This window comes from Bubalus bubalis, chromosome 19 (assembly GCF_019923935.1).
Source record: "Bubalus bubalis isolate 160015118507 breed Murrah chromosome 19, NDDB_SH_1, whole genome shotgun sequence".
In the NCBI taxonomy this organism is placed as follows: domain Eukaryota; kingdom Metazoa; phylum Chordata; class Mammalia; order Artiodactyla; family Bovidae; genus Bubalus; species Bubalus bubalis.
The window spans coordinates 14,640,367-14,653,502 of NC_059175.1; the positions used below are offsets into that span (position 1 = coordinate 14,640,367).

Consider the following 13,136-nt stretch of genomic DNA (forward strand, 5'->3'; position numbering starts at 1 on the left):
ATGAGGTTAGTTAAGTACTGATAGCGTGGTTAAGGTTATTTCTTTCAGCATTTATAGGTGGGGGAATCCTTTCCCCTTTGTAATTATTGAGTAATATGTGGAGTGATTTATTGAGATGTTATAGCCTTCTCAATTTAAATATTTCTTCCATTAGGTTTGGGGAAAGCTTTTCTATTTGTTGATTATCTATTTATTTTTTCTCAGTTCTATCAGAATTCCTATTTCATGTTAGAGTCTCTGGATCGTACTTGTCCCCTATATTCTAAATTCACTGTGGGGACTGAATTCTGGGAGAGCAACTTGACTTGACCTTTCAGGTCACTGTTTTATGGGTTTCTGTTTGTTTTGGCTGCACTGCAAAGCATGTGGGATTTCGTTTCCTGACCAGGGACCAAACCAATACTCCCTGCATTGGAAGCCCAAAGTCTTAACCACGAGTCCCTATTTTAAGCCCTATTTTAATTTTTAAGTATTTCCATTATAATGATTGTTAAGAACTGTGAAGGGTCTGAATTTCCTCTATGTGTGTTAACCTGCCACAATCTCATGGGTACTGGAAAGAGACACAAGACTCCTAGGTTAGAGACAAAGACAACTTTGTACACAAAACAGGAATAGAGTAGCAGCATTTGTGTTAATTTCTTGAGACACCAGAAGGGTGTCTCATACCTCCACACACACAGGAGATAAGAGCCCTAAAATTAAGGATCCAAAGTCTTCTATGAGAAGACTTGATAGAAGAGACAAGCCTTTGGTAAGAAGGCATGTCTGCCCTTTGCTTCAGAGGGAAATATTTTCATTATACTGAATTGTAAGCATGCCTTGCTCTGGAGGGAGACACAGTCTCTCTTTTTCAAGACATTTACTAAATAAACATCCTTGAAAAGATAGTGTAAAACAAAGGCAGTCAGTATCTCACTTTGCAAGATATGCAGACATGCAAGAGATTGAAAAACTGTCTCCCAACACTAATTAAACCATCTACTGAAATTTTATTTGATAGATAACACTTTCATTTCCAGCAAAACTGATAGATTCCTTACTGCTGTCATGACTGTTTCTGAGGTGTGACAGACCTAAAACAAATCTCTCTGAGACTATTTATTACATTTATATTTTAAATTCTTCATCTGTTTCTACTTAAAATCTTTTCACCGAGCATTAGCTGTTTGCATATTGCCATTTGGTACATCCCTTTCAAGGTGTGGGTTTTTCTGTTTGCCTGTCATTTTGATGAGCGTCCTTCTTCTGGTGACTGGAAAAGGAGCAGGTGTTTGGCTGGACAAGGCGTGTCTACAGCTTGTCTTCTGGGTGCTTCTCATCTCCATTGACAAGCTGACCTGGGTACACATCTTATTTCTTGGGTCCCCTGTTTGCTTGGAGTTTCTTGTTTACAAGTTCTACTCCAAAGAGATAGGTGGAACAATTTAGCCTGAGAAAAAACGCTGCGGTTTTGTGCTCCCCTTCCTGTTCCACAGCTGCCCTCATGGAGGATCCCAGTTATTTCACCCTCTGTTCTGCTTTGCCGCCCAGACCTGACACTCACAGCAGGTGTCCTGAGTAACTGAGGCAAGCAATGCCTATCTCAGTTACTCAGTGTGGGGTAGTCCAGCTCTTCCTGAATGCAATTTCAAACATTTATTTCCCTGACAGCATTTCCAGAAATCCTTCCTGTGATCTGCATTTGTTGACTCTTAGGTTGAAGTATCTCTGGAATCGATTTTATTTTTGTAGTATTTTTCTCCTGCATGAATTTCTTTTGTTTCTCCTTGAGTTTCTTATCGGCTCTGGCTTCCTTTCCTCATTTATATCCACTAATCCAATCTCCATTGCTTTTGAGCTTTGAGAAATTCCTCAATTTCTGGTTTCTTGAAATCATCCTTCCTTGTTTTTCAGGGCCATAGGAGACTGTTTTGTGTTTGCCGACCTCTATTTTTTTTTCCTCTTCCTCCTTTTTTTTTTTTTTTTCCCTGTGTGACAGAGTTTTGGCAAATGAATTCTGAGTAAGAATGATGTATGCTTCTTCCAGATGAGCTTCTAAGAATCCTCCCGTAGAAACCCTTATGCTTTCTTTTCTCCCCTGACCATTGGATGGATGTGGGGAATGGAAAGAACAAAAGGGCCCAGCCCACCCCAGCTCTGGGGTTGGACTCTGACATGGGTAAATAGTGAACTCTCTTGTTCTAATCCGTTGAGATTTGGTGTTGTTTCATATAGTTGGTACCCTACCCTGACAAATTCAAGAACTAATATGGATTTATTCTGTTCATTGTATCTTTTGCTGGTACTAATTCAGTCCAACATCTCTGGACAAGCTTCTTTTTCTCCAGGTACACTCCCTCTCTTTCAACAACAGAATGAAAGCACATTCCTTTTGCTTATTCAATAATTATTAAATGAAAGTAATGGTGAACACACTCAAGATGATCAATTCTAGAGAGGACAACAGACAACAGATCAGATGTCTACCCCTCAATTTAACATGTGCCTGGGGAACACACTGGGTGGGCAGAGGTCCAGCCATGGAGAGCCAGGGAAAGCTCTCTGCAGGGAAGTCCCATCTAAGTTCAAACTCAAAGAAAGCGTAGGGGTAGACTATGTGAAAGGGTGGTTGTGGGATAGGGTAGGGTGGACAATATGTTACAGGCAGAGGGAGCAACTGGAAAGAACTTCCGAATTCAGGTTCCTCAAAGTAGTTCAAGATTCCTTGAGTGTGGCCAGCAGGGTTTGGGGGGCATGTGGGGTGGGGTGGCTGGTTAGAGATGAGGTTGGAGAGGCTAGATGTTCTTTTGAGTCCCATCAGAAAGTCAGCAGGGGAGTGCCCCACACACCTGGACAGTGGCAGATCTGAGTTCTGCATCCCCAGCTTCCCCTCTTTGACCAGGGATCCTTGGAAGGAGCACCTCAGATGGTGTCTGTGCTGCTCACGGGAAAAGGGTCAGGCTGCTTCCAGATGGTAACTTCAAGTCAAAGTTTTACTTTGCCCAAGAGTGACTATGCATTTAAAATCATTTTTTTTTAATTATGAAATGAAAAACTCTGTCCCCTGAAAAATCAATTTCAGGCCTCAGTGAACAAGTATTTTCTCAGGGAGTAGATGGAGGGAGGGGAGAAGGAGAGCCTTTAGAGCACCTTAAAATCACTGTAAGCTGGCTTCACCCTGTCGAGAACCAAGACATCAAAAAGTTGGCCACTTTCCTCAGGGCTGTGCAAAGCTTTTGGCCTTCAGCTCCTTTGGGATTTCCATGTATTTTTAGCCTGTTTATGGATACTATAACAGGCATGTTTGAGAAAAAGTTAAAGGAAACCACCCATGAAGCACATACCAGTTGGTTATTCTTATATTCGTGAGAAATGGTCAGTTGTTGAGGAGGAATAAAAACACGTCTGACTGTGGGGCAGCCTCAAAAGTCCCACAGAGCTCCTTCCACCTCCCAAGTTCTAGGACTGCACTAGCCCCAGAAGACTGGGCTGGGGTCTTTTATGTAGAGTGGTGGCCCCTTTATCACCCTCCACTCTGGAGACCTCTTTCCTACTCCTGATCTCACTTCTCCCATTCTCTTTCTTCTCTTACTATTTCCTCTCTTCCCTCCCCTCCCCTCCTTGCTGCCACTCCGTCTTCAGCCTAGAGTGACGGTAGAAAGCACTGCCATAGCGTCCCCTTGGAGGCCCTGAGTTTGGCTTCTGATGTCCACCGTAGTCAACTTTATTCATTTGTGTGAATTTCCCTAGGAATCAAAACAAAACAAACTAATTTTCTCTGAGCAAATATTATATCACCGCACTATCATTTCCTGATGGCAGGGGCAAATTCCTCATGTCCTCTGTGCTCCAGACACATTATCTGCTATGATACTGTATCTAGGGAAGGCTCCTGGGATGGTTTTTGTACTGACTGTGAGCAACTAAATGAACACAGCTTACAGGAGATGTGTGGAAGCTTATCCACATGGTTACGCTTGTTCTCATGCATTTTCATAAATGGTAGAAGCTTTGTAACTCCATGCACTGTGAAAAGGAGTGGGGAAGTGTAGGCTGTTAAGTAATTCGCTTTTATCCTTGCATTTCCAAAAAGCATATAATTTAAATAAAAATAAGTTATATTAATTCAGTTAGTTGTTTACCTGTATTAAGAAATAGTTTCAAAGGCTCTTCTACATTGTGGTGAGATATTCATAGTGCCATAAAACATACAGTGGAAAAATAATACTTATACCATAAACAGAGCTCTTTTCTTGCCCATACACTGGGAAATGAACATTTTCCAATTTAGAGAAGAGACAGAGCTAGCTCCCGCTTCCCAGCCCCTCCCACTTCCCTATGTCCTCTGTACTCCTTATGACACTAGAGTAGTAGTGCCCCCAGAGTCATAGTCATCTTGGTGGTTCTCCTAGCTGCATGGAGGAAGCAGAATAACAGGACACTGGAGACAACAGAAACACGTTTGAGGGAGGTCCCTGTGAGGCTTTCATTGCTCCATTTCCAGCCCCTAAGGTAGAGCAGAATAATGTACAGGAGGTATCAACTGTGTAGTTAATTAACTTCAACTTTCCCAGAATGAGTATCATAGCTAAAATCATGCTCCCTTTGTATCACATGAAAGCTTCATTTGATTTTTCTAAATATAAGCATTTCCTAGGCAGAATTAAACTTCTTTACCCAAATCAAAATATTTTGTAAATCATTAAGTGATTGACGGAGTTCACATGCCCTCCCATCTTAGAAGTAACTCTGTGAACTTCTTTTGGTAATAAAATGCACAATGAATTTTAGCAGTTCATTAAACATGGTGTCTTGAAATATGCACACCAATCATTAAGTCAGATCTGAGAACAAATTCAGCTCATAGTGCTATGCTATGCTATGCTATGCTAAGTCACTTCAGTTGTGTCCGACTCTGTGTGACCTCATAGACGGCAGCCCACCAGGCTCCCCCGTCCCTGGGATTCTCCAGGCAAGAACACTGGAGTGGGTTGCCATTGCCTTCTCCAATGCATGAAAGTGAAAAGTGAAAGTGAAGTCGCTCAGTCGTGTCTGACTCTTAGCTACCCCATGGACTGCAGCCTACCAGGCTCCTCCGTCCATGGGATTTTCCAGGCAAGAGTACTGGAGTGGGGTGCCATTGCCTTCTCCAGCTGATAGTGCTAGTCTAGTATTTTTTGTTTCTCCGTTTGATATGTTCTCTTGCCTTTCTCCAAGGTAGCTTAGTGGGTAATGATTTGGTGTGGTAGAACAATCACAAGCTTTGTGGAGGGGATGAATGTGTTAGGTGACCCTGGACGAGTTACCTCTTTGTGCCTCAGCTTCTCCATCTGTAAAATGGGAAAAACAATATTTGAGTATGAAATAAGATGGCATGGATAAAGCACCTGGCAAGTAGAATGTACACAACAAATGGAAGCTGTGATCATTGTTATTTTCCTAGTCCTCAGCTGACATCTACTTTGAGTAAAGGTGATGAATATGGTGTCCTGCTCCCTGTTTGGTATTTAAGACAAGGAGACAGAATAATAGATGGTGTTAGACTGCCCTTAGATTCCAGAGGTTGTTTATATTTATGTTCTTCAAATAGTACAAACTTGTTCTGGTCTTGGGTCCTTTGCATTAGATACAAATGTTTATGAAGTTGTGTCCTTCTTGTCATTAAATCTCAGATTAAGTTCTGTCTCCTCAGAGTTTTGATCACCCCTTCTAAAATGGTCACCCAGTCATGGTTACTTTCTATTACATTACCTATTCTATTTTAATTATTGACATTGTAATTATTAGTGTTTGGGATTTTTAGAACTTTCTTCCCCTTCTATTTCTCTGCATGAGACTATATACTCAACAAGAACACAGATCTACCTCTGTAGTCCTGATAATTTCAGTCTCCCAGTACCTTGCATATGATAGGTGCTCAATAAATATTTGTTCAAAGGACAAATGCATGTGTCCACCCATAATTTGAATCATAATCTATTTTAAGATTTATCCTGCTTTATTTCTTCTAACCTAATGTTCTATTTCAGTATCAATTGCCTCATTACATTGGAAAGTAAGGCTTGCAGCTCTATTCTATTTCTGTCTTTATGTTGCCTGTTTCTTTTATTGGTGTGGGTCATTTTCTTTACATTCCTTAATAGGAGATGGAATACCCAAGAGTCTTTATTGCTCATATGCTAGTCTTTGTCTTGAGCTTATCCTGTTTTTGCTGGATGGATGGCTGTTCATTAATTTCTTATTAGAGCAGCTTGATCTCTCAACTCCCACTAGATTTTGAATTAAGAATTTTTAACTTTCAGCATTTCTCTCTTCCTTTTTGTGATTACATTTCCTCTGAATTTTTTCTATCTGTGTATATCCTAGTGGCACAATACAGGGGAAGAATCCATTTTATCTTAGATCTTAAGAGGAGGAAGGGAGGGTGGTATACCTCAAACGACCTGGGGAAAATTTGACTGTAAGCGATGGCAGAGGGTTGGAGCAGAGTCAGAGAAAGTGCTTGACAGAGTGAGGAGAAATGAGCATAAAAAACGGAAAGAGCAAGTTCACATGTAAAGGGAGCTTGCACTGGAGTGTTCTCTCATCTCTGCTTCTTCCAGAATGGGAATGTTGTAAAAACTGACTAACTGGGAGTAGAATGGGAGAGAGGAAAGCTGTGGGCAAAACAGCAGAATTGTTGAACTCTCTTAGAAACCTGGCTTCGCTTTCTGCCACTGGAGTGAATGAATCCTGAGGTCTCATTTTATCTGGTGTCAGGAAACAGGCATTAATGGTCAATGTGATACATGGATTCAGTTGTGGGAAAAGATTTCCTACCTAATTAACTGTGAAGAAGTGAGAGCAATTATTTTTTGCCATAAACATAGAAATTAGACTTTGTCAAATGATAGTGCAATCTACAACTTAAAACTGTTAGAATATTAGGCCTAAAATTATTCCTATCTGTCATATTCTCATAACAGTTTTTCAGAACCACACGTATATAGCATAATCTAATAGCCTTTATTAAATGTGTGTTTTTACCTCATATTTCTGTAATTTACTTTAATTTTGTTGGCCATGAAATAGGACAATCATCTTAGTACTATTTGTCTTCATTTTTGGCAACAGCCTGATCTTGTAAGTATAAAAGATTCCCAAGTAGATTGTACCAATCAGACTTATGAGACAGCAAAAATTTAGAAACATGGGGTATGCAGAAAGCATGAAGAGCCACTGAATATATTGTTAATGAAGGATACTTATAATTTGCTTAATTGAGAGAGAAGGACAATCTTCATTATTAAATTCAAGCTCCCTGCAGAAGCTTTAAAATGATTTGAGGCTTGGTTTTTCCCAGAAACAAACTGTACTCCTCGCCCCTGCAGTAACCTTGTGTGCCCTTTTCCTCCAAAGAGTAAACACATGACCACTCAATACAATAGTAAAACTAAATGTGATATACAATCCTTTCTGGACTTCTGGCAGCAGTCAGAGAGGTAATTAGAAATAAAAATAAACTTAAAGTACAGATAACTGCAAAATAATTTGGCTTCAGAATCTAATCACAACAAAAAATTGACCAGACTCTCTCATATAGAGCCAAAATAATGACTCAATTGCAATTCTCTTTTTTCCCGCCTTGATGAAATAGAATAAATAAGACAAGTGGCCAACCTGTAATAAGAAATTAGCAGGAAGAAGAAATTAGCTAACCTAATAGTTACCAAAATACAAATTTTTACTATAGCATTAAAACAAACATACCAGAAAGAGATTCTAAGCATAAAGAGATTGAATGTTATAGACTAGAATGGCAATCACCATTCCCCTAAGATTCTGAGGACTACACTCATCCCTCAGTATCTGTATGGGTGGGGAGGTGGGGTGGTTGGTTTCAGGACATACCCTGGACACCAAAATCCATGGATGCTCAAGTCCCATAGTCAGTCATCTGTATCCGTGGTTCCACCTCCATGGATCCAAACAGCCACAGATTGTAAGCATAGTGCTTGGTCTGCCATTGTTTGAATCCAGAAGGGTCAAATGTATTTTATTTCAGGAAGGGACTTTGTGAGATCGCCTAGACCCTTCCTAGCCCAAGGCCACACTAGAGCTATCACTATTTGGATAAAGAGTGTATTTTCTGGCATCTTAAATCTTGGTGGACAAATTTCTTTCTAGTGTTGAAAAAGAAGAAAGCATACAGCATGTATGTACTTAGATGAGTAAGAATAGCCGGGTAAGAGTTTGGAAGTTTCCATTTTTATACATACAATGGGGTTATTTCCTTTTGTTTTAAAGGGTAGCTAAATGGTTATCCATCTTCACTGTGTTTCAGAATCACCTGGAGTGCCCCCAGATTCTGATTCACTGGGTCCTGGGCAGGATCCATGCATCTCCATGTTTATCCTGGATAATTTTGTAGCACATTTTCTAAGGATTTACATTCTAAGTAGTACTTTAGGAGAATAAAATAGAAATCCAAATGGAGACTTAATCCTACAAAGAGGAGAAATCAAAGATGCTCTTTTAAGAGTTTTACTTAGATGGTAAGATGTTAGAGCAGGGAGCAGGGGCTTATATTTTTAAAGGAAGAAGCAGAGAAGAGCACCAATCAGAGACTGACAGTGAAGACAGGAGGCAGTGCAGGTCAGATGAAATGATCAGTTAAGAATCTATGTGTTTTTTATTATCATGGAAGAAATAAAAAAGGAAATCAAAATATGCATAGAAGCAATGAAAATATGACAACCCAAAACCTATGGGATTCAGTAAAAGCAGTGCTAAGAGGAGGGTTCGTAAGCTTACCTCAAGAAACAAGAGAAAAATCAAATAACCTAACTTTACACATAAAGAATCTAGAAAAAGAAAAAATGAAGAACCCAAAACTTAGTAGAATGAAAGAAACAATAAAAATCAGAGCAGAAATAAGTGAAAAATAAACAAAAAGACCAAAACAAAAATAAACAAAACTAAAATCTGGTTCTTTGAGAAGATAAATAAAATAGACAAACCATTAGCCAGACTCATCAAGAAAAAAAGGGAGAAGAATCAAATCAACAAAATTAGGAATGAAAATGGAGAAATCACAACAGACAAATAGAAATACAAAGGATCATAAGAGACTACTATCAGCAAATATATGCCAATAAAATGGACAACTTGGAAGAAATGGATGAATTCTTAGAAAAATATAACCTTCCAAATCTGAACCAGGAAGAAATAAAAAATCTTTATAGACCCATCACAAGAATGGAAATTGAAATTTTAATAAAAAATCTTCCAACAAACAAAAGCCCAGGACCAGATGGCTTCATAGGTGAATTCTACCAAAAATTTAGAGAAGAGCTAAAACCTATCCTACTCAAACTCTTCCAGAAAATTGTATAGGAAGGTAAACTCCCAAATTCATTCTATGAGGCCACCATCACCCTAATACCAAAACCAGACAAAGATGCCACAAATAAAGAAAACTATAGGCCAATATCACTGATGAACATGTATGTAAAAATCCTTTAAAAAATTCTAGCAAACAGAATCCAACAACATATTAAAAAGATCATACATCATGGTCAAATGGGCTTTGTCCCAGGGATGCAAGAAAACTTTTTAATATCTGCAAATCAATCAATGTAATACACCACAATAACAAATTGGAAGATAAAAACCATATGATTATCTCAATAGATGCATAAAAAGCCTTTGACAAAATTCAACACCCATTTATGATAAAAACTCTCCAGAAAGCAGGCATAGAAGGAACATACCTCAACATGATAAAAGCCATATGTGATAAACCCATAGCAAACATTATCCTCAATGGGAAAAAATTGAAAGCATATCCCCTACATATCAGGAACAAGACAAGGGTGTCCACTCTCACCACTACTATTCAACATACTTTTGGAAGTTTTAGCCACAGCAATCACAGAAGAAAAAGAAAGAAAAGGAATCCAGATTGGAAAAGAAGAAGTAAGACTCTCACTGTTTGCAGATGACATGATTCGCTACATAGAAAACCCTAAAGACACCACCAGAAAATTACTAGAGCTAATCAATGAATATAGTAAAGTGTTAGGATATAAAATTAACACACAGAAATCCCTTGCATTCCTATACATTAACAATGAGAAAACAGAGAAATTAATGAAACAATCCCATTCAAAGAAAAGAATAAAATATACAATGGAGAAAAGACAATCTCTTTAACAAGCAGTGCTGGGGAAAGTGGTCAACCACCTGTAAAGAATGAAACTAGGACGCTGTCTAATACCATACAGAAAAATAAACTCAAAATGGATTAAAGATCTAAATAAGACCAGAAACTATAAAACTCCTAGAGGAAAACATAGGCAGAGCACTCTCCGACATAAATCACAGTGAGATCCTCTATGACCGACCTCTCAGTAATGGAAATAAAAGCAAAAATAAGCAGATGGGACCTAATTAAACTTAAAAGCTTTTGTACAACAAAGGAAACTATAAGCAAGGTGAAAAGACAGCCTTCAGAATGGGAGAAAATAATAGCAAACAAAGCAACTGACAAAGAATTAATCTAAAAAATATACAAGCAGCTCATGCAGCTCAATACCAGAAAAACAAACGACCCAATCAAAAAATGGGCCAAAGAACTAAACTGACATTTCTCCAAAGACATACAGATGGCTAACAAGCACATGAAAAGATGCTCAACATCACTCATTATCAGAGAAATGCAAATCAAAACCACAATGAGGTACCATTTCACAATGGTCAGAATGGCTGCTATCAAAAAGTCTATAAACAATACATGCTGGAGAGGGTGTGGAGAAAAGGGAACCCTCTTACACTGTTGGTGGGAATGCAATCTAGTACAGCCACTATGGAGAACAGTGTGTGTGAGTGTGTTAATTGCTCAGTTGTGTCTGACTCTTTGTGACCCCATGGACTGTAGCCCACCAGACACCTCTGTCTATGGGATTCTCCAGGCAAGAATACTGGAGTAGGTTGCCATTTCCTTCTCCGAGAACAGTGTGGAGATTCCTTAAAAAACTGGAAATAGAATGGCCATACAACCCAGCAATCCCACTGCTGGGCATACACACCGAGGAAACCAGAGTTGATAGAGACATGTGGACCCCAGTGTTCATCACAGCACTGTTTACAATAGTTAGGACATGGAAGCAACCTAGATGTCCAGAGGCAGACAAATGGATAAGAAAATTGTGGTACATATACACAATGGAATATTACTCAGCTATTAAAAAGAACACATTTGAATCAGTTCTAATGAGGTGGATGAAACTGGAGCCTATTGTACAGAGTGAAGTAAGTTAGAAATAAAAACACCAATACAGTATATTAACACATATATATGGAATTTAGAAAGATGGTAACGACCCTATGTGCAAGACAGCAAAAGAGACACAGATATAAAGAACAGACTTTTGGACTCTATGGGAGAAGGCAAGGGTGGGATGATTTTAGAGACTAGCATTGAAACTTGTATATTACCATATATGAAATAGATGACCAGTCCAAGTTCGATGTATGAAGCAGGACACTCAAAGCCAGTACACTGGAACAACCCAGAGGGATGGGATGGGAAGGGAAGGGAACTAATCTGTTGTGGGAGAAATTCTCTCTATGTATATGTGATGACTGAAACTGTTGGAATCAGTTTCTAAATGTGGGAGAAAGCAGCTTGAGGGTTAACACCAACAACCAGGAGAAGGCAGAGCATCGCTCAGAATGGAATTCAGAAGTCTGATCAAACCATGCTGAAGCTACTTCCATCTCTGCAGGTTTCAGTCCTTTAGGCCAATATAGTCTCTTCATAAGTTTAAACCAGAGGATGAGATTTTCAGTCACTAATATGCCTCCCTATTGTTTATTGAGTTCCCCCTATTTTTAAATCTTTGGGGCACAATTTGTGATTTGTTATCTTGCAATCAAATACATTTAGGGGCATAGCAGCAATTTTGGATAGCATTTACTACCCTAGTTAGATCATTATATAGTTTTGCTGCCCACACTGATTCTAGCAAAAATCATGTTCACGAGTGGTAAAATAATAAATCTGAGAACTGTTTCTACCACAATTTCTGTTCAAGATAATCAGGGTTGTTATGCATTTTGATAGTACTGATACAGGCTTCTTTTATTTATTTCAAATATTTCCTGAACATATTCGAACTGTGTGTAGGCAGCGTCTGCCTACAATGCAGGAGACCCAGGTTTGATCACTGGGTCAGGAAGATCCCCTGGAGAAGGAAATGGCAACCCACTCCAGTATTCTTGCCTGGAAAATCCCATGGACAGAGGAGAGTGGTAGGCTACATTCCATGGGGTCGCAGAGAGTAGGACACGACTGAGCAACTTCACTTTCACTTTTCACTTTTCAAACATATGGTACTTATTGGCCTTTGCAAAATATAAGTTTTGGTTTAAAATTTTCACTGTTTATGGCAATATATTAAATGGAGATACCTTTTCGATGAAATTGAAGAGACCCCAGCAGGCATATAGATTTTAGCATTTCTGTTGTGTACATTTCTAAGCAGCATTGCAGCTGAATGTAGAGCCGACAGATTTCTGGATGGATCTCACCATCTTCTGGGCTGCAACAGAATGAAGGAGAAAGCTGTGAACATTCTCAAGATTTCACTCATCAGCCATTTGTCTCAGTTCTGAGAGGGGAAAATGCTCACTAAAGATTTCTAAAGCCTTGAATCTAAAATATAGGACTTTTTGCTTTCAAACCAATAACCAATATCACAGTTCTTATATAAGTGTCTTTCTGACTAACAGCTCTTAATATTTTTCCCCTTTAGCAGCAGATTTCTGCTAGGAGCTTAAAAACATAAATGTTTTAAGTAATTGAAAATATCAGACATTTTCAATTTAAATATTGGAACAAATTTCCAAAATATATTTAAACCATAAGACTATCCTAATCTGTAAGACTAGATTTAAAACTCTTATTTTTGTAGAAACTAACGAAGAGGTATTCAATTACCAGTTAGAGGATAGCTCTTCAATATTAAGGCCCTAGGATAATATGGTTAGAGAGCCAAGATAGAAATTATTTTTATCAAGGTCTTTTGTCTCAGTCTAAAGGACATCCCTTTATTGTTTGCTATGGTTAATTTATGAAAGGCTAAGTGTTTTTATTGAAAAAAATGAAAAAT

The 13,136-nt window shown here is 38.7% G+C and overlaps 1 protein-coding gene and 1 long non-coding RNA gene across 2 annotated transcripts in view; one reads left to right on the forward strand and one right to left on the reverse strand.

The window, feature by feature from the left end:
- Positions 1-13,136, reverse strand: part of LOC102398570 (regulator of G protein signaling 7 binding protein) — a 105,216-nt gene that overhangs the window by 22,864 nt on the left and 69,216 nt on the right. Inside the window, exon 3 of the mRNA XM_044932394.2 lies at positions 12,436-12,566. Within this exon, the coding sequence (XP_044788329.2) occupies positions 12,436-12,566 (131 nt within the window). The remainder of the gene's footprint in view (positions 1-12,435; positions 12,567-13,136) is intronic.
- Positions 1-13,136, forward strand: part of LOC123330523 — an 80,781-nt gene that overhangs the window by 10,230 nt on the left and 57,415 nt on the right. The window lies entirely within an intron of this gene.